The sequence below is a fragment of the Argentina silus genome (genome assembly GCF_951799395.1).
Source record: "Argentina silus genome assembly, chromosome: 11".
NCBI classification, from domain to species: Eukaryota; Metazoa; Chordata; class Actinopteri; order Argentiniformes; family Argentinidae; genus Argentina; species Argentina silus.
The window spans coordinates 5,132,540-5,159,322 of record NC_139665.1 but is presented as its reverse complement, the minus strand read 5'-3'; the positions used below and the strand labels follow the sequence as shown (position 1 = coordinate 5,159,322).

General features: G+C 43.6%; 1 protein-coding gene across 2 annotated transcripts in view; it reads right to left on the bottom strand.

The window, feature by feature from the left end:
* The window catches only part of vps50 (VPS50 subunit of EARP/GARPII complex), a 99,075-nt gene that overhangs the window by 13,202 nt on the left and 59,090 nt on the right, over positions 1 to 26,783 (bottom strand). The window contains exons 19-23 of one of the 2 annotated variants that reach the window (XM_083680320.1): positions 25,346 to 25,464; positions 22,718 to 22,827; positions 20,801 to 20,922; positions 16,982 to 17,056; positions 16,013 to 16,093 (exon numbers count right to left, since the gene is read on the bottom strand). In XM_083680320.1, the coding sequence (XP_083536446.1) occupies positions 16,013 to 16,093; positions 16,982 to 17,056; positions 20,801 to 20,922; positions 22,718 to 22,827; positions 25,346 to 25,464 (507 nt within the window). The remainder of the gene's footprint in view (positions 1 to 16,012; positions 16,094 to 16,981; positions 17,057 to 20,800; positions 20,923 to 22,717; positions 22,828 to 25,345; positions 25,465 to 26,783) is intronic. The other variant, XM_083680321.1, reaches the window with a different exon arrangement.

Below are 26,783 nucleotides of genomic sequence, written 5' to 3'. Positions count from 1 at the left end.
AATCTTGTCGGCACCCTTTGAGCCTGTGTAAAAATTAAAGCTATATTAGAATGTCTTTTCTGAGAGTGCTGAGAAACAGAGGTCTGATTCATTTCAAACAAATGAATTTCACCTGCAGTTCAAAGACATTTTCAATGAGTACTAAGAACAGCCCATATCTTGCTCACAATGTACACACTGTGCACAACAGAAAACACACCAAACACATCTCAATACAGAACACACATAAAAGAACAATATCTTGCATGTACTGTACATGATGTTGAATCTACTCTACCACTCTTCGGTACTGTATGTGTTAACCTTTGACCTCTAGCTCCCATTCTGCTTGATAACCTCCGTCTGCAGCACACAAACAAAAGGCCATGGGGTCACTTCACAATCATGAATCATCCCATCCTTGTATTCCCTTTGAATCGAAAAGAGAGGAAAGTACATGCTTTAATCTGTGTTTTATTCAACATTTTTGCAATATTATGCAGTCGTGGTATGGACATTACTTTGCACATTTTTTATTATTTTTTTTAAATAAAAAATAAATAAAGCAAGTACTCAGGCATACTGCTGACCAACCCCTTCACCCAGTGCCAGCATCGATTCTGCTCTCTTTCATAATGTGCCTCCAGCACATTTCACTCTCACAGGCCTTCTCGCTTTCTTCTGAAATAAAACAGCGATTGAAATTCCTCACAGACGTGCGGATCATAATGTTTTTCATAAAGTCCTTCAGGACCTGACGGTGCAGCACGCGGGTGTAAAACTGTGTGTTCCGCACGCCGCAGAGCCCTGGAACAGCATCAGCACGGGGTCAGTACCAATCACACCGCTAATGAAGGAGGAGAAGGCCATCGAACACGGCCCGTATCAGCCACGAGAGAACACTGGTGTTACAGGTGATTTCAAGTTATCTTGTGAGCGCTGGCCCTCTTCTTATTCTTGCTGTGGAACAGCTCCCTGGCCTCCACCATCCATTTATAAAAAAATAAATAAACAAAATACAGTTGAGCAATTTCCGCTCAGACTCATTATTACCGGTTATTTATCATTCAGAGGAACCCGTTAATGAACATCAACAGAATATGTAGAAGAATCAGTCAGGACTTTCGGAATGTTCAACAGCACGGTACCAAGAGTGTGACACCACCAACTGGGCCCTCAAACGGCTAAATTACTGTTTATTTGACACACGTAAAGCAGCTAATTACACATTATGAATCATACATATGTAATGTAACTGGGAGGTAATTGGCATATTTGGGCCCACTAGAGACAACTTAAGTACAAATAGGGAGTTATGTGAGCCGACATAGAGACAATGAATTAAGTGGTTTTTCCATCCTAAAATTGACCCAAATATGTATGCAGTTTCTGGGGAATGTGATATCATGAAGTACGACTAAAGGTTGAATCATTCTCCCTCCCTGCTGTAATACCCTTTCTGTCGTTTGTCTCCCTTCTACTGTGTCCGCACGTGTTCGGTCAGAACGCTTTAGTCATCCTGGGGAGGAAGCTCACATGAGGGATATGTGATTTCTATCTTTCACTGTGCTCTGAACGCAGGCCAGGCAGCGAGGTGCCTTTAGTCCTGCTTGTTGCCTCTCTGTCATCACCCACTGCCTTCAGATCAAATAAATCTCTTACGTTCCTGTCCTCTGTTCCTCTCGTCAAAAGGCCCGTCCAACTCCTGCTTTCACTTGTATTTCATGTCAAGTTCAAGTTTCTATAATCGCTTATCAATAAACTTGCTGTGTGTCACGCCGACATAATTCAATGTCGTTCCTCAAGGAAGCTATACTATAACAGTTAAAGTCTATAAATGACTATCCCTCTGACACAAAACTATATGTCACGTTCCACTTGGATTATTTAATATTTACAGCAGGAGAATCTGACACCTCTCTTAAGCTTCCCTTAACTATATATCTGATAAGGTGCAGCTGGGTAAACAAATTATCATTTCCCATCGATAGCATTCAAATCTACCTACTGTAGGTATGGAGATGACATCACTGTTAGGTGAGCAATCTGTTTAAGGGTAAAACCATGAAATAAAGAGCAACATACTGTACTGCATTAAACAGCCTTTTCTGAAACATAAACATGATTAACATTCTGTGCATATGGAGTTTATCCAGAAAAGCCATTAGTTCCCACTCTATTCTCAGTCTAAGCGTGACTCATGACAAAATATGCTCCAAAGCAAGGACAATTTAAGACCTGACAGAGGAGAGACACATAGAGGATGTAACAGTTAGGTCTACTAGCCAGCCTAGTCTTCTACAGAGACAGGAACACTGACCAGACTGTGTGTGTGTAACACAATCACAACCTTATGGCATAACAGAGCAGTCAGCTATAGTTTGTCAAATTTCTCTTCCTTTTTTCTTCCTCCAGAGTAGGGTGGCTTCTACTGATGCAAATGTCCATTGAATTTGCTAATCTTGTCGGCACCCTTTGAGCCTGTGTAAAAATTAAAGCTATATTAGAATATCTTTTCTGAGAGTGCTGAGAACAGAGGTCTGATTCATTTCACTGCAAGGTTATTTCAAACAAATGAATTTCACCTGCAGTTCAAAGACATTTTCAATGGGTACTAAGAACAGCCCATATCTTGCTCACACTGTACACACTGTGCACAACAGAAAACACACCAAACACATCTCAAGACAAGAACACACACAAAAGAACGATATATTCTTTTGTGTGTGATTGGCGTGATCCCAACCCTCACCAACTGCAAAAGGGTGGTGCACTCATAATAAACATTGACTTGTTCTCGTCTGACACTTTTAAGCATTTGTTTTCTCAGGTCGAACCCCGAAGGTAGAGCAAAGCCAGTTATCGCCCAGCTACATTAGACCAAATAATGCTTTTGAGTGAAAATTATAAATATTAAATAAGTCTTAAATCTGATCCCTTGTAAGCGATCAAAAATGCATTAACCTCTGATCAGATCAGCGTGACACTGGGGAAAAGCCTGCTGCTGTGACGTTGTATTGATCGACCACGCTCCGCAGGCATCAGCAATACTTTTCTACGAGGAGAAGAGAAAATGCGAACCAAAAGACTGAGGAAAATATGTTTCTCTTCACCTTGCTCGTACCTTTCCTGTGGATTTAACACACAATTTAAACCCTGACTGAACCCATAAAATGTAGAGAACACTTCATAAGTCTTAACATTTTCCGAATCCAATTTTGAGACAAAAAGATACGGATAATGTTTTCTCCTGATGGGGGAAGCTTTGGATTCACATCTTAGCCCATGAATTAGAAACGACCCCTATCATAAAAACATGAGGTAAACAGGCTTGAAATCCTATTAAAGATATAACGATGACTCACTTTTACATCGCTAGCCGTGCTAGAGTGCTTACCACCCATTCATCAGCCTTCCATTTAATAATACATATTACAAAGACAGGCATGAGTAGCCGATTTGACGAAACGGCATTATCATAATCTCTCACTGTTGCCCTCTCGGCTTTCTGTATTTACAGTAACCATGGCGCTGACAGGGATAACGGTTACTACCAAACATGGAATCAAATCAGCTGCACACTTGTTGAGAAAACAGCTTGAATGCTCGGCTCACTGAATTCATTGAGCTGGATACATAATCAGAAATTCAGGCTTAATATAATTTTGTTCCTCTTTTATTCGCAAAACAAATACAAAAGATGATAGTGGGATTAAAAACTGTAATTTCTTTTTTCATAAACGAGAGATTAAACCTTCCCAGTGGATTCATGGACCTCAGTGGGCACGATTCTTGGTTTCTGGAATTGTAAGCTTTATCACAGAACACAGACACAAAATGTCTGCTCCCTCCAGCACAGAACAAACACCTTCTAATGTTTTAATCACTGAGAAAGAGTCTATACAGTGACAGCACACACAATCCAGTACATTGCTATCATCATCATCTCTGATTGAAGTTCACACCAGATTCAGGTTAGTCTCTTACAAGATTTCTAAAAGAATATATTGATATTTGATCAAAGTGTTACTTTTAGTTATATACTATGAAACAGATTCTGTCTAGTTTCTAAAATGTTCAATTTAGTAATAATCAAAAGACAGTATCACAACACCATCATTTATTCAGAGATCAAGATCACATCATTATGATAAGAGACCACAGCAGGATCAAAGCACAATATTAAAGTCCAGCTGCACTGCAAATTACAGTATATGCACAGGAATGCCATATTGGAGAGTTTAAACTGTTGCAATAGATTGTAGGGAGTCACACACTAAATATACGGCCTGTTTTCAGGGCGCAGCTTTTCATCCTGGACATACTCTGCATAGTTTTATTCCGTTAGGGTCTGTGCATCAGTCTCCTTCTTGCCAAAAAAACACATTTAAAAAAAGTACCCATATATAACCGGAGAGAAATGATTCACTTGACTTGTTTACATCAGCCAATTGGCTTACCTACACCTGCAAACGTCTGCACAATTATGCTAAACCCACAGGAGAGAAACCTAAAAACATTTACAAAGTCAGGCTGAGCAATGTACTCAAAAGAAAATGTAAGATGATTTATATATATAAAAAAAAATATATATATAAAAAAATAAATAAGGCAGAGCATGCAAGTTGGCAAGCACTACATAAATATAAGCCAGGGTGTAGGAGCTGGGGGAGCTTAGCAGTTACTCCATTATGCTGTGATTTCTCGCTTCCAACGACACCGAGCTACTGTGGTTGTGCATCGAAGAGGAAAAAAAGAAAAGATTCAATAAAGACTTAAAGATCAGTAGAGGCTCAGTAGAGGCTCAGTAGAGGCTGTGGCTACGGCTGAGTCCTACAACCAGAACCCAAGACTAAAGCACAGACACTAAATATCAGCAGAAATCAGCTCCCATTTTTCAAAATTCAGAATTTGAAAAAAAGAAAGAGAAAATCCCTTTGGGAATTAATCCAGAACCTTTGGAACCTTCAGCACAATAAACACAACATAAGACGACATGTGACTGGGATCCTCACAGACGGCCCCTAACAGACGGCCTGCCTCCCTACAGGAAGTACCATACTGTTCCCTCTGAACACCTGTCAACTGTACAAACTCCAAAAGAACCGAGATGCTTTCTAAGATTAAAACCAGGACAGTTCGTACATCAACGTAGACAAGTGAAGGTGACGCTGAAGATAAATTGACGAAGAGGTTATGAATTCCCCGAGCATGAAAGGGCATTGTGGCTTTTCCTCACGAGCACGTACTGTAGCATCCACTCCCTCTATTGTACTGTAGCATCCACTCCCTCTGTTTACCGTCCCCCACCTAGTTCTCCCTGTGCCACTACGGCCAATCAGAAAGCTGAGAACACGGTGCAGTCGTCTGATACTTGGGTACAAACAGGCAAAGTGACTTTGAACCGTCACTTACAGGTTTCACCTTTCAAGAGACTGAAGTAAATGAAGAGGAGAGTACAGTACATTTAACTGATCATATGTCCTTGTTTGGGTTGGACACAATGTCGTAGGAAATCAGCAGGATTAACTGACTAACTGCCAATAAACACTCACCGCCCAGAGTGCCATATTTGATGCGGTAGCAACAATACTTTTGATTGGCTACAAAATTAAGCATGATAATTTATGCATTTTGAGCGACTTCACCCTAGGCACTAAATGAGTTAATATCAGTAACACAGAAATAACTTTCAGACACTGAATTCACCTTACAAACAACGACCGATTACAATAAGCCAATACCCTACACATGGGTTAATATGAAAATCACACGGTTTATAAAAGAAGAAAATGACTATTAGGCCACCTGAAGATAACAGGTTAATCTGCCTAAATAACACAATTACTTTGGCTATACAGCACCTGCCATTTCAAGTCAGACCTTTAACATCTGAGAGATCGCTACTGTTGCTACGATCCTGTAACTGTCACACACCACCTCCTCCATTTCATACCACTCTGAACAAACTGAAGACACAGCAGGTTCTGCAGTGTGATGTACGGGTGAGAAAGAACTCAGATAAGACAACAGTGCATTACCCAAGGTGGAGGGCGGGGGTGGGAGTGGGGGGGGACGGGGGACGGGGGACGGGGGCTATTCTGTGGACTTGGTGAACGCTCCGTTTAATCTGAGCTAAACCAACAAAAGGGACAAAAGCGAGGGATTGGATAGAAGAGAATAATTCATTTCAATGTGAACGTCCAGCTCACTCTAATTACCTCCAGCTAGCGTTCAGATCAAAGTGCGCCTTGAGTTAATGAAACATTTTAAGACCTTCCCCTCCTGAAAGATAGATGGTCAAAGGGAAATGAGACATTATACTACTACTCATGAGAGGATCAAGGGTCTTTCTCTGAGAGAATACACCCTGGGTTAACATAACTATACATCTTAGTAATAACATTCAGATTGTGTAGGTTTACCTCTAGAACATCAAAGTCCCTATGGATAGCTCAAAGAACAGCAACAGCAGCGCACACACGGACACGCACACGCACACACGTTGGGGAGAGCCAGTCAATCAGGGGTTCTGACACATCACATTTCTCATTTGTATTGCAACCATTTGTCAAAAGGGTCCTTCTAAAGTTCAGTCAAGTTTAGTGCAGTATAGTTTTGGTTTTTGTGTCAGGAGAACAGCAGACTCTACATTTTATACTCTAAAGCCAATTTGGGCTTGAGGAAACGCACACGCACACACAGTCTGAGCAGTCACAACCTCACAGTAAGCAAATCTTTGTCTAGGTGATCCTGGTAGAGGCGGTGCTAACCAACTTCATCACGGTCTTTCATTGCAGGAAGGCTCCTTGGGAGTAGTTAATGGGTCCCTGATCTGACGACCGGGGCCTTTTTATGCTCATATGGAGCCATTATTCATGCTGACATGAACTATTTCACAGTGATTCACTGCTTAACCTGATTTCTTTTGTTGAGTACTGTATCATCAGCACTAATTGCTATCCTTATTAAATAAAACATGCATTTTAGTAGTTTGATGGTACAGTATTTATGCAAAAGAACTTGACAGCATGGAATAAATGAGTGACATTGAAAGGTGAACACAAAGAGGCAAATTGCAGCAAGGTACGTGTTCTTTTTTAGCCATTTTGAAAGGTGAAGGTCTACATCTAGATCCCTTTCATGAAAATTGTTAAGTCTAAAATGTACAGTAGGCAAAGTCATCATCACTGCCCCCCTACTGTTCTAACAGACCCATTACCCTAACCTCTCTCTCTCTCTCTCTCAGCCTGATCCCTCAGTCAAAGTGCCCTGTCCCTCTCTCTCTCTCTCCCTCCCTCCCTCCCTCCCTCTCAGCCTGATCCCTCAGTCAAAGTGTCCCTGTCCCTCTCTCTCTCTCTCTCTCTCTCCCTCCCTCCCTCTCCCTCCCTCCCTCCCTCTCTCTCTCTCAGCCTGATCCCTCAGTCAAAGTGTCCCTGTCCCTCTCTCTCTCTCTCCCTCCCTCCCTCCCTCCCTCTCTCTCTCAGCCTGATCCCTCAGTCAAAGTGTCCCTGTCCCTCTCTCTCTCTCTCTCCCTCCCTCTCAGCCTGATCCCTCAGTCAAAGTGTCCCTGTCCCTCTCTCTCTCTCTCTCCCTCCCTCTCAGCCTGATCCCTCAGTCAAAGTGTCCCTCTCTCTCTCCCTCCCTCTCTCTCTCTCTCTCTCTCTCTCAGCCTGATCCCTCAGTCAAAGTGTCCCTGCCCCTCTGTCTCGCTGTCACTGGCGTTTAGACAGGAGTACTGTAACTTACTTCTATGGTACATTTACCATCTCGTTCTTCCAAGGTAGAACAAGCTGATAAATAGTTAATAATTACAGTTGACAGAAACACATATAGCCAGTAGATAAGGACAACAAAATGAATCAAGACTTATAGTAGGCGTTCAGTGCTTCAAGGGATAGTTAACCTTTTAAATAACTTTTTGAATGTATAGTCTGATGGTTCCTGACCTTGAAAGTAGTCCATGGACTAGGAGAAAGTGTAATCCATGGTTCAGAGTTGTTTAAATAGCCACTACTAACTTCACATTGCATGGCCAAATCAACCCAAATGAACTTTCTGACTTCATTGGTAGTTACTGAGGTTATTTGGCCACAAATGTTGAACTTTGTCTACTGCCCCTTTTCACAATCATTGTTTTTATGTTAGTGGAATTTCCGGCATATTACAGACAAGGTCAAACCATAATCGTACATGATGCTAGTACTTAACCCTCTGATCCTGATATTTGTCTCCATTACCACAGACAATAGACAGTGTGTGTAGCTGAAAATAGCATTGGGGGGGCTGACACATCAGCCATAGACCACACACACTTCAGTATCAGACTATTATCTCCAGAGAAACATCACACTTGATTCGGTGTCTACAATTCCAACCGTCAAATGCCGAGCAGAGACCAGAACTCCTTTATCCATGGAGGCCTGAGTATGGAAAAACCCCCCAATACCTTTCTATGGCATCCGTAGGGAATTAGGATCCATCCCGCTCTCCCAAGTGGATGAGACGTGAGCGGTATTATTATGTATCGAGGCATCAGCTTCAAAGCCATACAGCTTATCGAGCTTCGCTTAATGATCACAAATTAAGCTCTGGACTTCCCAGTGAAAACAAAACTAACAAGACGTCTGCCTGCCCGGGGAGGGATCAGAGTGATAGCACTGACTTCTTCCAATAAGGGGGGGGGGTAGAGAGAAATGGCTTGATGAATATATATGCTCTGAGCTCACGACTGGAGCGTTGCTTGTACTTTCCCACACAGATCAAAGCTGTAAGAGAAAGGACTTTTTTTTCCTTTTCCTACTTGTTAAAAAATATTCTTAATGAGGAGAGGTCGGGGTAGTAGGGGGATGTTCACATTCTGTTCAGTCATATTTAAGTATAATAATGAGTATAGAAATCTGCTGGAACATCATCAACTGTACATCTGCTTTTCCTCACCTCTTCCCACAAACTATTAGGTGAAGGATTGCTCTCTAAATCATACTGCTCATTTAAAAGGAACAAACAGGCCCGGAACAGGGCTGAATCGAATTCCAGCCTAAAGCAGAATTCCAGATTTCCAAGGATGGCTCTGCTGTCTAAAGGCTTATCAATGTAGATTATATTGGCTTTCATTGTGACACTCAATTTATGTCTATATTGCTATAGGCACTGCTTCCACTTTGATAGCACATGCCTGTGGTGTCTTTCATTGAATATTTCCCCCCCCCCCGTTTTGTTTTGCACAGTAAATCCAACCGCAGCACATGTGCACACACACTGACGCACCCGCCTCCGCTGATGACTCTGGCCTCAGACGCTCCCATGACATTGTTCACCCATCTATATATACTAGCCCACAACCGACCGGGCCTTCTCTGCAGAACAGGCCCTGAGTTTGGCCCACGATGCACTGCATGGAGTTCTCACTTTTGAACTTGCTGAATCAGGCCCACCCTGCTGAAACTGCTCTTATTATTGTTGGGCTCCGTCTCCGTGGCAGAGACTGATTTGTTGTGAACGGTGAGCTTTGAGGCGCTGCCTGAGGTATTTTCGGGCCCGCGTCCGAGGCCCATCTGTCAGTTAGCGGCGGGGTTCTGTCCCTGCCACAACCCACACCTGGGGAGGCGCTCCTGGAGAGTCACTCATCTAGAGCATCCATCACCGACCCTCGGAGGGCGCCAGCCAAGAAACAACATGGAGGTTCAACACCAGCTATGAGCTGCAAAAACTATCACTAGAAGGAACGGAGAGAGAGGTGAAGCAACAAATCCTCCTCCCTGTCTGTTAAGACCAGACCATGCATAATCATGGAGGACTATATGATATACGATGACTACATGATGGCAAACCTTATCTTAAACCAGGCAGACGCTGCCCGATTTAATTTGAATTCTGACCTTTTTACTTGTGTAGGGCGAGAGGTAGGGCTGTCACGGTTTGGAATTCACCCTCCACGGTTGCGTGAGTGGCTTAACACCATGGCTTGCGGCGGAAACGCAATTGTATTTTATGGACTTCACTAGAACAACATGTTTTATATCCATTTCAATTTCAAATCGAAATGTAAATATACTTTTTATGCCCTAACGATGAGCTGGATAGAGCTTTCAGTTTGAGATGGAGTTGGTTGCTCATTACAGTAGCTAACTGCATCTGTAAACTCACTGGTTAGCTAACTGGCTTTCTTGCATTACAGTTTAGGTCAAATCAAGCTAACAGATGCATTAGCTGAACTGTGAACACAGCCAGCTAGCTAGCTATGCGATTTGTCAGAAAAAAAATGCCTGTCTTTGTTTTGGTGTGAGTGGAGTTTTTGGCCTGTCCTCCCATCGGCGACCTACCTAAAAACCCCAGCATTGGTCTGGTCTCCTTATTGAAAATAACCACCGAAAGAGGCGTCACTAAGATGCCAATAACAGACTGGAAGAGAAGGGAGACTGTCCATACTTTTGAATGCCTCCTATTAGAGGTCATTGGTTGAGCAGGTGATCAAATGTACCTCGGTAGTCAATGAAAAGCCACATCTTGTTCCCACATGTTTAAAACACCTTTCCCAGACAGGTTTGTCTTTTAAGACAAACCTTAAGGTACAGAAATTGTAGAAATTGTTACAACATTAAAAAGAGCCTTGTAGGCGCCACTAAGATGGCGGCTGAGTGAGACGGCTTCTTTTAAAGCGTTTGCATGACATAGTAGGAGGAGCCACAGCGACAATAACAATCAAGACAGCAGGACGTGGAGAATCCGTCTTGCAGCGTGAGACCCTCTCATCGGTTGGAATCGTCTGCGTTTGTGAAAATCGCAGTATCAGTCTGGCTTCACCTTGTAAAGCTAGTCTTGTGGTAAACACATTTCCTCAAGCCCAAAATGGCTTTAGAGGGTAAAATGTAGACTGCCGTTTTCCTGACACAACAAAACAAAGACGAATCTTTGCAACTGTGCTGCACTAAACTTGACCAAACTTTGGCAGCTTTATAAGGACGCTTGTGACAAATATTTGGAATACAAATGAACCCCCTGATTGACTGGCTCTCTTCAACTGTGTGTGTGTGTGTGTGTGTGTGTGTGTGTGTGTGTGTGTGTGTGTCTAGTGCCCTAGTTCTCCTCCCCATTTCTTTCCATAGAAATTCATAACCGTTCGGGGGGGGCCTAGTCGCCAGGCAATTACTGTCAAGTGCCTCCTCTAAGCCCCTCCTTCATCTGCTCCTAATATTGCAAATTCTCTTCTCATTATACGACTGTCAAATGGAATTAGAGCTGTCATTTGATTTGTGCGATACCGCCATCACTGGCAGTCCTCCAAAGAGGCTGGTGGATCTGCTTACCCTTTTGGGTCACATTCTCTTTCTGTTTACTGGGAAATATAACCTGAATTCAGCTGATGAACTTTCCAGGGTTCTCTGTTCCCCCTGGAGAAGAGGAAAGCAGAATGGCACTGTTATTGTGTCAAGGAGACAAAAAAAGGGATTTAAATCACAGAATGCAAATCAGCTTATGTATCCCTGTGACTGGCACATTGCAAGAAGCGGTGAGACATTGACAGAACTCCAAGTGAACTTCAGAACACCAGTCCCCCAGGGAATCCTGGAAGACTGGAAAAACTCTCCACTCACCATTTAAAGTGAGTGAATAAGTGTGTGTGTGTGTGTGTGTGTGTGTGTGTGTGTGTGTGTGTGTGTGTGTGTGTGTGTGTGTGTGGGGGATGTTAATGTTTAACACGTACAAGTTAACGATACAGAATTTAAAAAGATAAATAACTCAAACATGTTTTTAGTAGCTTGCATTTTTCGAACCAATTGCCATTTAAAAAAAAAAAAAGTTTTTAATTGCATTAATTGATTTTTTCTCAGTCAGAAATTGTAGGAAGTGTGTGTGTGTGTGTGTGTGTGTGTGTGTGTGTGTGTGTACCTCTACTCCAATCTCAGCATTGCTAACATACCCATCACTCCCATTCTGAACCTTCCTGTATACAGTAGCTAGCTCCTCTGGACTGGTGCCATGTCAGCATGATGGCTCCGAACGAATTCCACATCAAACTGCCTCATATTTCACCACACACAGGAGCCCCCCCCCCCCCCCCGGGCTGCCATATTCAAACATGAGGAGAGAAGACCAGAGGGGAGCCCGGTTTCTTAATGGATGTGCCACTCTAGGAACACTGGGAAACCGTCTGGATGGCGTTAATCTGTCGCCCCCTGAGAGGCAGCGTGCAGGTCTGTGGTGCTGGCGGTGCCAAGCCACAGTGTGGCAAGCCATAACCCCAGCAGATGATTAAGGTTAACCACAAGCTGTTGGGTGACTGAGCGAATGTGTGAGTGTGTGTAGTATGTGTGTGTTAGAGGTGTGTGTGTGTGTGTGTGTGTGTGTGTGTGTGTGTGTGTGTGTGTGTGTGTGTGTGTGTGTGTGTGTGTGTGTGTGTGTGTGTGTGTGTGTGTGTGTGTGTGTGTGTGTGTGTGTGTGTGTGTGTGTGTGCGCGTGTGTGTTTGCGTGTGTGTTTGCGTGTTGGCAATATTGGGAGCCTGGCAGGACTTCCTCTGCCAGAATGCTGTGCCCACAGAGATCGGCCTCTAACACCGCATGGAGAGGAAGTGGCCTCGGATCTGATTTCTGGCCAGGCTGAAACCACTCCAGAGCCCCACATGCTAACACAGAATATCAATACCCACTCTCGCTGTGTTCACTTAACAGTGGTGCTGAGCTGAAGGGTAAAACCATACCCTTTAAAAGTTAGGAAATCCAACCCTGAGCACCTTTTACGAACGAGCAGACCTCACAGGCAGCGCTCGCTGTTTCCATCCTGGTTTAGTTGAATTGGGTGAATTAAGTACCAGATAATGTACACCATGTGGTTCATCTATAATATACAGTAACTGTTGACAACCATTCTAGTTTCAACATTTCCTAACCCTATCATCACGTTCTACCCTGAGTTGGCATCGAATGCTAAGATCTGAGGCAGTCGAAGCTCAAACATATTACACACAGCACCAACATACCAGCACACACAGACAGTAAGGCCACTGCTTACTCTGTCTGCAGCACAAATACAGCATATGTTCTATCCTGACGTTCAAAGTCAGTCCACAACAGCCAGTTGTTTACACTTCACAGCTCAGCAGGTTGGTGAGCTGGATAGCATCATCGGAGCTAATCACTGGTCTACAGCTGCCAGGGACAGAGGGACAGAGGGAGAGAGGGGGAGAGGGGGAGAGGGAGAGAGAGGGAGAGAGAGGGCTGGACACGTGCTTAAAAGTTATATTTACAGTGTCAGTAGGACAGCACAGTTGAAAATGAGGTTTCAGAGTGCTCAGACTTGCAGAGCTTTGGGAGAAGTCATTTAGGGGGGGGGGGGGGGGGGGGGAGATGACTTGTCTCTCGTGGGACAGCTGCCAGGTGAGTGTCTTAGACACGGAGACGGAGATGAAGTCTCAGACGTGTGACTCTCAGGGCTTGGTGCCAGTCATTTGGGATGCAAGTCATTATCTTCACATTTGTTTTAAATCAAACAAAAGTCAAGATGGCAAACAGAAGCTGAACCGCAAGGATTTGTACGCAAATTGAAATACAATGCGTAATTAACTTTATAATGTGTTTACAAATGAGGTCCCTCCCCTCTTGCTTTTGTGTCTGTGTGTGTATGTGTGTGTGTGTGTGTGTGTGTGTGTGTTCAGCCATGTATAAAACAAATACATGTACAGTACAATCTGAATGTCCCTCTTATAATATGCCTGGGGAAATGTTAAATGAATGGTAATTAAATACATAACAATCTACATTCTCACTTTAAATGAATGTGGATTGTTTATGCAAACAATAACCATGATGAAGTCAGGGCATAGCAATCAGAGATCAATGCAAATAATCTGATTCCACACTCGGAGGAAAACAGAAAATATAAACGAGTTATAGAGGAGAGAAACTTTGAGAAAGGAGGGCATTCCTCCAGCGATGAATGATTTATCCACCAGACTCAAATAGCTGTGTGAATGGGTAGAGAGACTGAAAGCTTTTTCTGATACAAAAAGAAAAAATAAATTTGGCTGCCGAGGCGAGAATGTTCTAAATGGCAGTTATTAATCAGTCAGCCTGTATCAGTCTCTCTCTCTCTCTGTCTCTCTCTGTCTCTCTCTCTCTAACAGTTCAGAGAGGGATGCCCCTGCTCCTCCCCCACAGTCCCCACTTGGATATTCTTCACCCAGGCATGGTGGGAGACTTCTCACTAATGTTAAGGGCTGACAGTTTTTATCCATTTAAGATGATGATGCATTGTTATACCAGAGTAGCAGCACTGCCCCCTAAGGATAACACAGGCACTTCACCACTGCTACAGTACACCATCTGGCTTATGGTAACCTGCATAACTGCAATAACTGCATTATTTGTGCTTACACCTCAGCTAACATGCGCTTCATTTGCCCAATGGTAACCTGATGTCAGTCTGCAGGACACCCTGCTGAAAAGTTACCCCAGCCCTTCTGTGACCTCCCACCATCACACACACACACACTGATTAAGAGTGACATTACGCCATCATGCTTTGGTGATCGCCATAAGAACATGTCACTTCATCATCGTTACCATGGGTGACAGGTCACCTTGGGGAAGAGTCACCTTGGAAAAGCTTCCCCTATGGGACAGTTACTGCTGAGTTTTTAAACAATGAGATCAACACTAAGTAAACAACTCTGTGCAAGGGCAGCTCCCTTCATTTGTTCTGACAGGAGTATTCAGCTGAAGTGAGGCTTCACAACAAAACAGACCAGGAACAAGGGTCTAAGGCCCCAGCCACGCCACACAAACACCAAAAAAACACCACTTATGGAATCACCATCCGATCTGACCTGTGGAACTCAGGCGTGACTTTTGAAACAACCTAGCAACTGATCAATGTAACCTAGCAACTCAATACGAAACCTTGTTTCTAATTGGCTTAAACGGAAGAACAGACTGTGGAAAGTTCAACACCTTCAAACTTTTTTTTGTCTGTAAAAACTGCAAAAACATACGAAACGGATACGTCCAATCACAAGACATTCCATGTCTGGTTCAGTGTTAACCAAATACAATGGCAGTAGAGGGAGGCCAAGTGGTTGTCAAAATGGAGTTCTTAAACTTTTTTCAAATAGCTAATATAAGCATTGTGCTTATACATGCCTGCATACAGTTTCTTGTACGTTTTATTTCCAATTAACTAGCGTTTGGTTCTCGTAACTGTTTTTCAATGATTTGGTCTCTTTAACTTGAAAATGATTTGGAGACTAGAGATAACAATAATTGGTGAATATTGACTTATCTGAAAAGTATCAAAGCTCAAAAGCTGTAATTGCTCAAAAAAGGAGCTTTCAACGAGTCAGGGGTTCACATATTTATTCACACAACACATCTTTATTTGCAGTTTTTAACTGTTGTCAAAATACAAATTAAAAAATCACTTTCATTTAGAAAGTGTGGAGGATGTTGTCTGTGTGAATTGTATGGGGAAAATCCAAATGAAACGTTTTTTTGAGTGTGAAAGAGAGACGCAGAAACAGGGAGATTAACACTAGACCCTCCACGGGCTCCCATGTTTTAAGTCCTGACAACTCGTGCATTATTGTTGCATGGTAATGATCTCATTTAATGATTCCACTGATAACACTAACGTCAAACCATGGACATCCCCAGACATCACTCCGGAGGCTTTGGTTAGTAATGAGGTGGTTGAGGAAATGTTAATGTTAAGGAAAGATGAATATAACTGCACAGTAATGACAACCCCCGGGCTTCCCGAATCACTTGGACCTACATAAGCAGCACACCTCTATTTGAGGGTTCCCATGGCAATGACCTCCACTGTGACGGCCGTAGCAGACAGGAAGTGATGACCTATAATGAGTTATATGGTCACACAGGTCCAAGCACCCGCAACCATATCCCTCCAGGACCCACACAGGTCAGAATGGTGAGAATCACAGTTGTGAAAAAAGAGGGATAAAAAGGTGCATTAGGGAGAGGTGGAGAGAGGGGGGAGATGGGGGGAGAGAGAAAGAGAGAGAGAGAGGTGTTTTACCATGTCAATGAGGCTCTCCTGGATTCGGTTCAGTGTAGTTCTTAGTCTGCTGCTGATCAAGCCCAGGCCTGATGATTCATACTGCAGGAGAGACACACAATGTCATTGTCTGTGTATTACACACACACACACACACGCACGCACACACGCACGCACGCACGGTCTGCAAACCAATCACATTGACATTGAACACACCACACACGCACACGCAGATCAGAAACACACACACACACACACACACACTCCACTGTAATGTAGATCTAGTTATTGGACCATTTTTCACTATAATCTGTCAAGAAAATTGACCCAGTTTGGGGGTGATGTGACTGAGCCATCTCTCTGTTTCTTCAGTCTTAACATTAGCATGCATGACATGGGGCCTTGGGATGGTCTCCCTCCACATGAACATGAATACAAAGCTCAGTTTATGTCAACTCTGCTTGTTTGTGTACATACACACACATCTGTGTCCAATATGGCTGCCAAATACAGAGGGTTATTTATACCTATACTTGGCAGGTAAACATATCGGGAGCAAATCCAAGCCTCACTTGAAACAGAGATTCACAAATCTCAAGAGATCTCCCTGGCAAAATAAAGGATACATAAAAGACTCAAATGTGCAAGGACACAACAAGTCATTGATTCGTCACGTATTCTTAAAGCAGAATTCTACCCTGTAATCCGGTGAGATATGCTAGCAAGCTAACGCACTCGCAAGCTACTCTTCACTACAAAAGCCAGGAACGCCAGTGCAGTCGCTACAGTAAGTACTTTTCTTGCTCACAAAAGATGACTTTGGGTTAGGGTTAGGGTTAGGGTTAACCCTAACCCTGACCCTTTGGAACAAGAGAATAGAGCTAGCTAACTAGCTAGCTAAATGAGAAACTAAATAAAGATCTGTTTATGAGCACACAGCAGATGGATAGATCATCTCCACTACTGGCAGGGCCTGAGCCCCAGTCTTACCCAGCAGGCAGGGGCCGTCTGCCTACTCGTGCCAGCCTCTCTGCTCTGGATGGGCATAGATGGGCTAGGGGCATGCTTTGGTACAGGAAGGGGTGACAGAAAACAAAGCAAAACCAATGGCACAAATTAAACAATGAACAGGAAGAGCAGTTAAGTGAGCAGTGTTAAGCAAACAAAAGCAATACAATGAAATTGGTAGAGGACTGGATGGCAGAAACAAATTATTATTATTATTATTATTTTTTTGAAGAGCTCTGTTTTTGCCCTTCATTCTCTAATTTGAAGAGGATGATATAACGTGTGTGTGTGTGTGTGTGTGAGTGTGTGTGTGTGTGTGTGTGTGTGAATGTGTGTATCCAGGGAGAGAGAGAAAAAGGGAAACAGAAAAAGAGACAGAGAGCAAGGCATAGTAGATGCAATGAAAGTCCATGCGTCACAAACTGAAGTATGTAAAAACAAAATCGGAGACACTCATAATTTTTGGAGACAGGCGTTGATGATTGATAGCAAAAGAGAGTCAGCGCAGCAGCTAACTAACGGTAAATCCTAGTTCAGTCAGGAACACTCATGTCTTGGTTTAACCATTTATTAAATATAAATGGGAATACAATTAGGCTTGGTGTATTCGAATGGCCCCAATCTTTTCAGAGCTAAAGCCGTACTTATGTAAGATGGTACGGAGCCCAGACTGTAAATCTCTCCACCCCTCGATAGATACAGACTGAGCAGAACCGAAGCAGATGGAGGAAGGGGTGATGGTGGGGAGACACACAACAGCAACACTCTCATTGCACAGTAATGACTAACAGTCTCAGCAACAAAATAGTAGGACAGAGAGAGGTAGGACAGAGAGAGGTAGGTAGGACAGAGAGAGGTAGGACAGAGAGAGGTAGGACAGAGAGAGGGAGGACAGAGAGAGGTAGGTAGGACAGAGAGAGGGAGGACAGAGAGAGGTAGGTAGGACAGAGAGAGGGAGGACAGAGAGAGGTAGGTAGGACAGAGAGAGGTAGGACAGAGAGAGGTAGGACAGAGAGAGGTAGGACAGAGAGAGGTAGGTAGGACAGAGAGAGGTAGGTAGGACAGAGAGAGGTAGGACAGAGAGAGGGAGGACAGAGAGAGGTAGGTAGGACAGAGAGAGGTAGGACAGAGAGAGGTAGGACAGAGAGAGGTAGGACAGAGAGAGGTAGGTAGGTAGGACAGAGAGAGGTAGGACAGAGAGAGGTAGGTAGGACAGAGAGAGAGAGGTAGGACAGAGAGAGGTAGGTAGGACAGAGAGAGGTAGGACAGAGAGAGGTAGGTAGGACAGAGAGAGGTAGGACAGAGAGAGGGAGGACAGAGAGAGGTAGGACAGAGAGAGGTAGGTAGGACAGAGAGAGGTAGGTAGGACAGAGAGAGGGAGGACAGAGAGAGGTAGGTAGGACAGAGAGAGGTAGGACAGAGAGAGGTAGGACAGAGAGAGGTAGGACAGAGAGAGGTAGGACAGAGAGAGGTAGGTAGGACAGAGAGAGGTAGGACAGAGAGAGGTAGGACAGAGAGAGGGAGGACAGAGAGAGGTAGGTAGGACAGAGAGAGGTAGGACAGAGAGAGGTAGGACAGAGAGAGGTAGGTAGGTAGGACAGAGAGAGGTAGGTAGGTAGGACAGAGAGAGGTAGGACAGAGAGAGGTAGGTAGGACAGAGAGAGAGAGGTAGGACAGAGAGAGGTAGGTAGGACAGAGAGAGGTAGGACAGAGAGAGGTAGGTAGGACAGAGAGAGGTAGGACAGAGAGAGGGAGGACAGAGAGAGGTAGGACAGAGAGAGGTAGGTAGGACAGAGAGAGGTAGGTAGGACAGAGAGAGGTAGGACAGAGAGAGGTAGGACAGAGAGAGAGAGGTAGGTAGGACAGAGAGAGGTAGGACAGAGAGAGGTAGGTAGGACAGAGAGGTAGGTAGGACAGAGAGGTAGGTAGGACAGAGAGAGGTAGGTAGGACAGAGAGAGGTAGGACAGAGAGGTAGGACAGAGAGAGGTAGGTAGGACAGAGAGAGGTAGGACAGAGAGAGGGAGGACAGAGAGAGGTAGGTAGGACAGAGAGAGGTAGGACAGAGAGAGGTAGGACAGAGAGAGGTAGGACAGAGAGAGAGGTAGGACAGAGAGAGGTAGGACAGAGAGAGGTAGGACAGAGAGAGGTAGGACAGAGAGAGAGGTAGGACAGAGAGAGAGGTAGGACAGAGAGAGGTAGGACAGAGAGAGGTAGGACAGAGAGAGGTAGGACAGAGAGAAGTAGGTAGGACAGAGAGAGGGAGGACAGAGAGAGGTAGGACAGAGAGAGGTAGGACAGAGAGAGAGAGGTAGGTAGGACAGAGAGAGGTAGGTAGGACAGAGAGAGAGAGGTAGGACAGAGAGAGGTAGGACAGAGAGAGGTAGGTAGGACAGAGAGGTAGGTAGGACAGAGAGGTAGGTAGGACAGAGAGGTAGGTAGGACAGAGAGAGGTAGGTAGGACAGAGAGAGGTAGGACAGAGAGGTAGGACAGAGAGAGGTAGGTAGGACAGAGAGAGGGAGGACAGAGAGAGGTAGGTAGGACAGAGAGAGGTAGGTAGGACAGAGAGAGGGAGGACAGAGAGAGGTAGGTAGGACAGAGAGAGGTAGGACAGAGAGAGAGGTAGGACAGAGAGAGGTAGGACAGAGAGAGGTAGGACAGAGAGAGATGTAGGACAGAGAGAGGTAGGACAGAGAGAGGTAGGACAGAGAGAGAGGTAGGACAGAGAGAGGTAGGACAGAGAGAGGTAGGACAGAGAGAGGTAGGACAGAGAGAAGTAGGTAGGACAGAGAGAGGTAGGACAGAGAGAGGTAGGACAGAGAGAGGGAGGACAGAGAGAGGTAGGACAGAGAGAGGTAGGACAGAGAGAGGTAGGTAGGACAGAGAGAGGTAGGACAGAGAGAGGTAGGACAGAGAGAAGTAGGACAGAGAGAGGTAGGACAGAGAGAGGTAGGACAGAGAGAGGTAGGACAGAGAGAGGAAGGACAGAGAGAGAGGTAGGTAGGACAGAGAGAGGTAGGACAGAGAGAGGTAGGACAGAGAGAGAGGACAGAGAGAGGTAGGACAGAGAGAGGTAGGACAGAGAGAGGTAGGACAGAGAGAGGGAGGACAGAGAGAGGTGTGTAGACTGACCACTTAAACAGGTCGCCATCTTGACATGTAGTGTGATTGTGTGCACGCGTGCAGACAGCTGATCTGTCACCTGACAAGACAGCTAGCGCTGACCTTAGAGTGTCCTGCCTGAACTAAGCTCACTATTAATGCAGAGAGACAGGTGGACAGATGAAGGTAGAGACAGAGAGGGAGATGAGATAGAGAGGGGCAGTGTAGCAGTGTTACTGTACCTGAAGGGAAACGCATTACAGGCCAGTAAATGTCTCAGCATCCAGGAAATATGTGTAACAATGCAATGTTTTCATGGGGTGTGATATCAGGTTGAAAAGCTCTGATTCATTTCTATTAGCACAAACAAACACCCAACAAGTAGCACAAAGACAAAGCTCTAGGACACTGGAAAAAAAAAGAGGGAAAAAACAAATAGCCCCATAATCACTTCCTTTATGCGTTGGATGGCTATGAAGTGTGTCAGAACACTAACGGTGATAACATGAGTGAACATAGCTAGAACATTGGGAGTGTGTGAACACTGACAGTCTTTAATGAACAGGCTGGAATGGAATGGAATGGAATGGAATGGAATGGATGGAATGGTATGGAATGGACTGGAATGGAATGGTATGGTATGGAATGGAATGGATGAATGAAGCATGGCTATTAGACCGTGTCAGTGTGTTTGCTATACCATATCGTTGCGGCCGAAGAAGGTGTAGACAGCGTACAGGTAGTAGTCGAACAGCTGGGACACACAGTGGATGACATCAAAAGCGATGGGCTTGAGAATGTTCATCATCTGCATGTACTTCCCTGTATGGGGGGGGGATTCATGTAAAAATAAAAACAGTTATAAACACAACATCCTTCTGACCTCCAATACTGGGCATGTGCTTGGAAATAAAAAATGTAATCTTCATATTCCAATGTCTGGAAAGTAACCAAAGAGTAACCGTTACTCAAAACGCCAGTGTCGATAAGTAATTTCTTTCAGCCTATGAAGGGTTGAAATCCTTTGTTAAACGTACTTTTCAGCACTGGGCAATTTATATATACCCATTAATATTGATGATATCAAAGCGCCAAACATTTGACACTGTACTGTACAAAATGAAAAATATGTCAAATATAGTGAAACTACTGATTTAATATTCCTCAAATCTCTTTAAGACCCCCTGTGTACATAAAGATTGTAAGAGCTTATATTCCAAAACTAGTCAATGTTTCAGCTAGGATACAGCTCCCCAGACTCCTAATATACTTTCAAATGTTTTAAGTCAATGATAATAGAATAGTATCCTATGGGGAAGATTTATAATAATAATTCACCCAGCAAATGGTGCATTTACATGGCCTCTGAGGGAAGGAATTTAATTTGAGAAAAAGGTATTAAAATGAATACGTACAGAGTAGGGGAGTGTAACAAGGTTACCATTGAACAGAACTGACGAACGGTAAGGTTATATCCACTAAGCTTTTGAGCTGAGACGGGCACTTTCCCTCACACTCTTACGTGACTCACAACCTGCGAGCTCCCGGCGTAATCTAACTTCATCAAAGAGCAACAGAACAAACAACAGAGATGATGATTGCTAGAAATCAAGAGATGCAGAGAAAGTTTGTTTTTATGTGCTCTGACAGCGCACCGTAACTTCTCTATAGCTGTGTATCACTGTTACTTATTGTAAAATAAAATACTGCACATTTATTTGGTGTGCACTGCTAGGGTAAAAAAAATAACTACAATTTCCCACAATGCCAGCTAGCTGTGACTGTCATAACAATGTCATCTTATTCAAATCACCCCCAAAAAAAGAGTTCTGCACGAACTCCAAGCATTAATTAACTTGCCTATCCTAATGAGATTTCCTCATCTGAGATTATATCAGTGTGGGGAGTGAGGGAGGACAAATTGACAGCAGGCCCAGTCGCCCCGAGAGCCAACGTCAAAGCAACGTTTAAATTACGCTTAAGAAATGAAAGATCACGCGGGGTTGAGCGGGGCTAACGACAGCCAGGGTAGACATGTCAAACAGGCAGCGGTGGGACCGGAGTCCTTTAATTCTTAATGAGCAATTATCACGTTAATTGATGGATAAATCGAGGTCTCCGGCGATGGGTCACGTCTGTCATGGCTTTGACTCTTCGAGAACGGAGGTGTGTGTGTGCGTGTGTGTGTGTGTGTGTGTGTGTGTGCGGGAAGCTTAGCCCTGTGGCGAAGACAGTGCTACTTGTATCCATGACATCTGTATAAGGGTCGGGCAATATCCCCATGATACAGATAGACAGAGACATGCCAGTGTGAGCAAGAAGAACCACTGAACTGAAGCGTGTAGAGTGTGGAGTGTGGAGTGTGGAGTGTGGAGTGTAGAGTGTAGAGTGTAGAGTGTAGAGTGTAGAGTGTAGAGTGTAGAGTGTAGAGTGTATGGCTGGTCTTGTAAATAGTCTGGTGAAACAAATAGACATGTTTTCACCGCTAGGTGTGCTTTGCCTTGCAAAAAACAAGACACTCCACATTTCGGGACCAACACCTAATCTTGTTATATTTGTGTTTCTTTGATGTAGTGCTTTAATGTGAACCCAAATAAAGTATTCAAATGTGACTCACCGACCAGCCGGATCACGTTGAGGGTGGTGTTGGTCAGGATGGGTGCGTTGTTGCCCTTGTTAAGGTTGTAGTCGGACCTCTTCCGGCTACGCAGCGTCTCTCTGGACACACTGATTAGGAGAGAGGGCAGAGGCGTGAGGGGAGGAGAGGCGTGAGGGGAGGAGGCACGGACCAACGCTCCACAGGGGACAGCTTGAGTGACACCGGAGGGTCTTTAAACAGTGGTTCATGAACCCTGGGTCAGCGGCCACATTAGGATGTTCATTCACAAAGTCACTTAATGGACCCATTAGGAGCCGTCACACGAAGCTGAAGACATACATGACCTCCAGGATCAAGGCTGTGAACCACCAGCTAGACCTTCAATTAGCCGGCTGTTCCCTCTAATAGATCGGGAGTAAGAGGATAACACTGCTACAACTCGCAGGGAACAATGGCCTGCCGGACGCTCTGTAGTGTAGTGCAACGCACAATGTAGTCACCGCCCTAGCATGTGCATGAGAATCAATACTGTATGCATGTACAGTACATTCTATGAGACCATGCATCAGTCAATGTACAGTGCCTTCAGAAAGTATTCAGACCCCTTGACTTTTTCCACGTGGTTGTGTTATAGACTCAATTTGAAATGGATTAAATTAAAAGAATTTGCCATCAATCCACACACAATACCCCAGAATGACAAAGCGAAAACAGGTTTTTAGGAATAAAATTCAGTAAATTTATTAAAATTGAAATACAGAAATACAAATATGTACATAAGTATTCAGACCCTTTGCTATGACACTCTTAAAATTTGCTAAAATGCAAAAATGTCATCCACAAATCACTCAATAAGTTGAATTGAGTCCATCTTAATGCAAGGATAATAGTTCATGTAATTTTGGAATTAATATCTTTGGTTTTTTTTTTTTTGCTCTGACTTGCATAAGAATCAATTACACACTGTGTAGATTAGGATGTCACTACCAACTCAGCAAATTTCATAATTTTCTCTTGATCCTGACAAACTCCCCAGTCCCTGCCAGTGACAAACATCCCCATAACTTCATGCAGCTACCACTATTCTTCACACGAGAGATGGTGCGGAAACTGCATTGCATGTGCTGGATTTGCACCAAACTTAATGCTTTGTAGTAAAACCAAATAAACACATTTCGAACCACTTTCTTTGCTGTATCACTTGAATTCTTTGTTGCAAACACAATTATGGACATAAGATAGATTATTTTTAAGGGATCTTTTTGGCCACTTGGTTATAGACCATTTTGTAGAATGACTGAGATGATGTTGTCCCATCGACTGTGCTTTTTCCTCTCCACCATTCATCTTTGTAGATTTTTGTCTCCCCAGGTCTCAGGGTCGCATTCCTGAGCAGTTTTGTTCCTCTCCATTTGCTCAGTTTGTAATGACAACCTGATCCACACAGTGTGTAATTGATTCCTATGTAAATCAGAGACCCTATAAAAACAAAGATATTAATTCCAAAATTACATGAACTAAACTATTATCCTTGCATTAAGATGGACTCAATTCTACGTATTGAGTGATTTGTTGATGACATTTTTGCATTTTAGCTAATTTTATGAGTGTCATAGCAAAGGATGTGAATACTTATGTACATGAGGTATTTAAATTTTAATAAATTTACTGAAATTTCTAAAAACCTGTTTTCGCTTTGTCATTCTGGGGTATTGTGTGTGGATTGACGGCAAATTCTTTTCCTTTAAATTTAGTCTATAACACAACAAAATGTGGAAAAAGTGAAGAGGTGAATACTTTCCGAAGGCACTGTATGTTCATTATTCACTCATAATGGAGAGATGTTGAATAAGTAAACATTGTGGGTTTTGTTCTTTGCCCCCCGTACATCTGGAAATCTCACACACTGTAATTAGGTGTCATACTCCATAACACACACAGTGATTTACAGCACAAAGATCCCGGCACCACCTCTGCCGACTCTGCAGGTGCACTGGTGAGACTCCATAACACACACAGTGAATTATAGCACTCATCACCCTAGTTTAGGAGGAAGAATTAAATAATTAAACTGCAAAATGGCTACTATTTGCATATGTAAAAAATGCCCACCATGCGCCCACCACGAGCTGTTCTCTAGAGGGAGGCATTTTAATGATCTCCTACAAAACTGCTTAATTCAATGACTTAGTGAAATAAGGAAAATGCTTTTTAAATGAGAGTTGCATCGGTTTCTTTCAGAGGCATTATTAATATTTTGGACTAGCACAGAGGACTAATGATTCCCTATGCGTTTCTAAAATGTGATTTTAGTGCTTCTAAGTGATTCTAAGTGAGGAGATGTTAAGAGGGAATTTTTCATCATGTAGACAGAAGACTGCAAACTCGCCATCCCTCTTCTAAGGGTTATATCAGGGTGAAGCTAAAAATACCTACGAGGCCATGCCACGTACGGTGCGCTGGATTTGGCTTATTGCTGAAGTTGCAACATTACACTGAATAAACCTAGCCTACACACATATTTGTCTATTATAGACAACACATCAATTGACTGATATCCTTGTCTGCCTACAGTAAAATGTGAGAGCTTGACCGGTGAAGGTCTTGGGATGTGGCATCAAAACGTGACCTTTGACCCGGACTGACCTCTTGAAGGGGGCGTCGCCTGTCTGCTCGTCCACGTAGTCCTGCTTCAGCTCCTCAGGGACATCGCTGTCACTGTCATAGTCCTGGTACACACTCTTCTCCAGCTCGTCTGACTCATACTGGGAGGGGGGGGGGGGGGGGGGTTAACAAATATCCAGCCAATGACAAAAATTAGCACTTTAATTGATGGATAAATCGAGGTCTCCGGCGATGGGTCACGTCTGTCATGGCTTTGACTCTTCGAGAATGGAAGTGTGTGTGTGCGTGTGTGTGTGGGAAGCTTAGCTCTGTGGCGAAGACGGTGCTACTTGTATCCATGACATCTGTATAAGGTAGCAAAAAAAGACCCATACCACTGGTGTTGCCAGCAGCATGGTCCAACCAACTGACCCATCCGTGGGGAGCATCAACTTCATATTTAACCTTTATTTGGCCAGGTAGGTCAATATAAATAGAACACATAACAATTAAAGTAACTGTGCACTGCTTCTATGTCAATATGAGCGATACGTTTCTTCTTTTCATAATTTATTATTTTAAATAGTAGCTTTTGAGTGAACCTATTTTTCCTCTGGCCATAATGCCAGGAGTCTGGGGGCATAGCCTTGTTGATCATTGAAGTTGTATGTGAAGTTAGCTTGCTAGCAAATTATTATTATTCATACTTTTCATACTAACCACTCCAAATGAAGTGGAATGTACCAGGAATAATACGCAACCTTACAATGGCAGCGGGCGTATTACCTTATACCAGTACAGGAGAGTTCAGTTAAGGGCTCAATACAATACAATAAGAAGATGTAATGTAATAACCGCAAAATTTCAGGTGATTGAAATGCCATTGACGACAAAGCTGAGAAGGATTGCATGATGGCAAAAGGTATGGTCTCTATATGGTTTGTGTAACGTAGGTGTAATATTGCTGCTCTCCTAAGGCAAAAAGAAAAATATAATTTTCAAAAGAGTGGGCGGTGAAGCAGGTTGTAGCTTGTGAAAGCTCACTTGCACAATTTGATCCAAATCTGCTGCCTTTCTCTCCCAACAAATAATGCCTTAGACTGAGCTTTACCTGTTCATATTGAACAAGAAGCTTCAGGCTGTAAAAATGTGTAAACAAGAAATGAACATTTCTCAATTCAACTAATCCCTCTTGATAAGAAAATAAATACCCACTCTCATGGTACATGTCTGCTTGAAATCGCAACAAAAAGTATGCACCCCTCTAAAAATTGTGTGACCTCAGAGCCTGAAATTGAAATACATTAAATTTGGATTTTTTCCCACTTGATCTACAGTACAGGGCCTACTGGACACTTCCAAAGTGAAAGAAACATTTTTAAAAATGCAATAATTTGTGTGAAAAAGCATACACTCCCCTTGCTGTGGCTCTCCTAAAATGAGTTAAAATGGCAGATTTTCTTCAACAATTTACTCAATA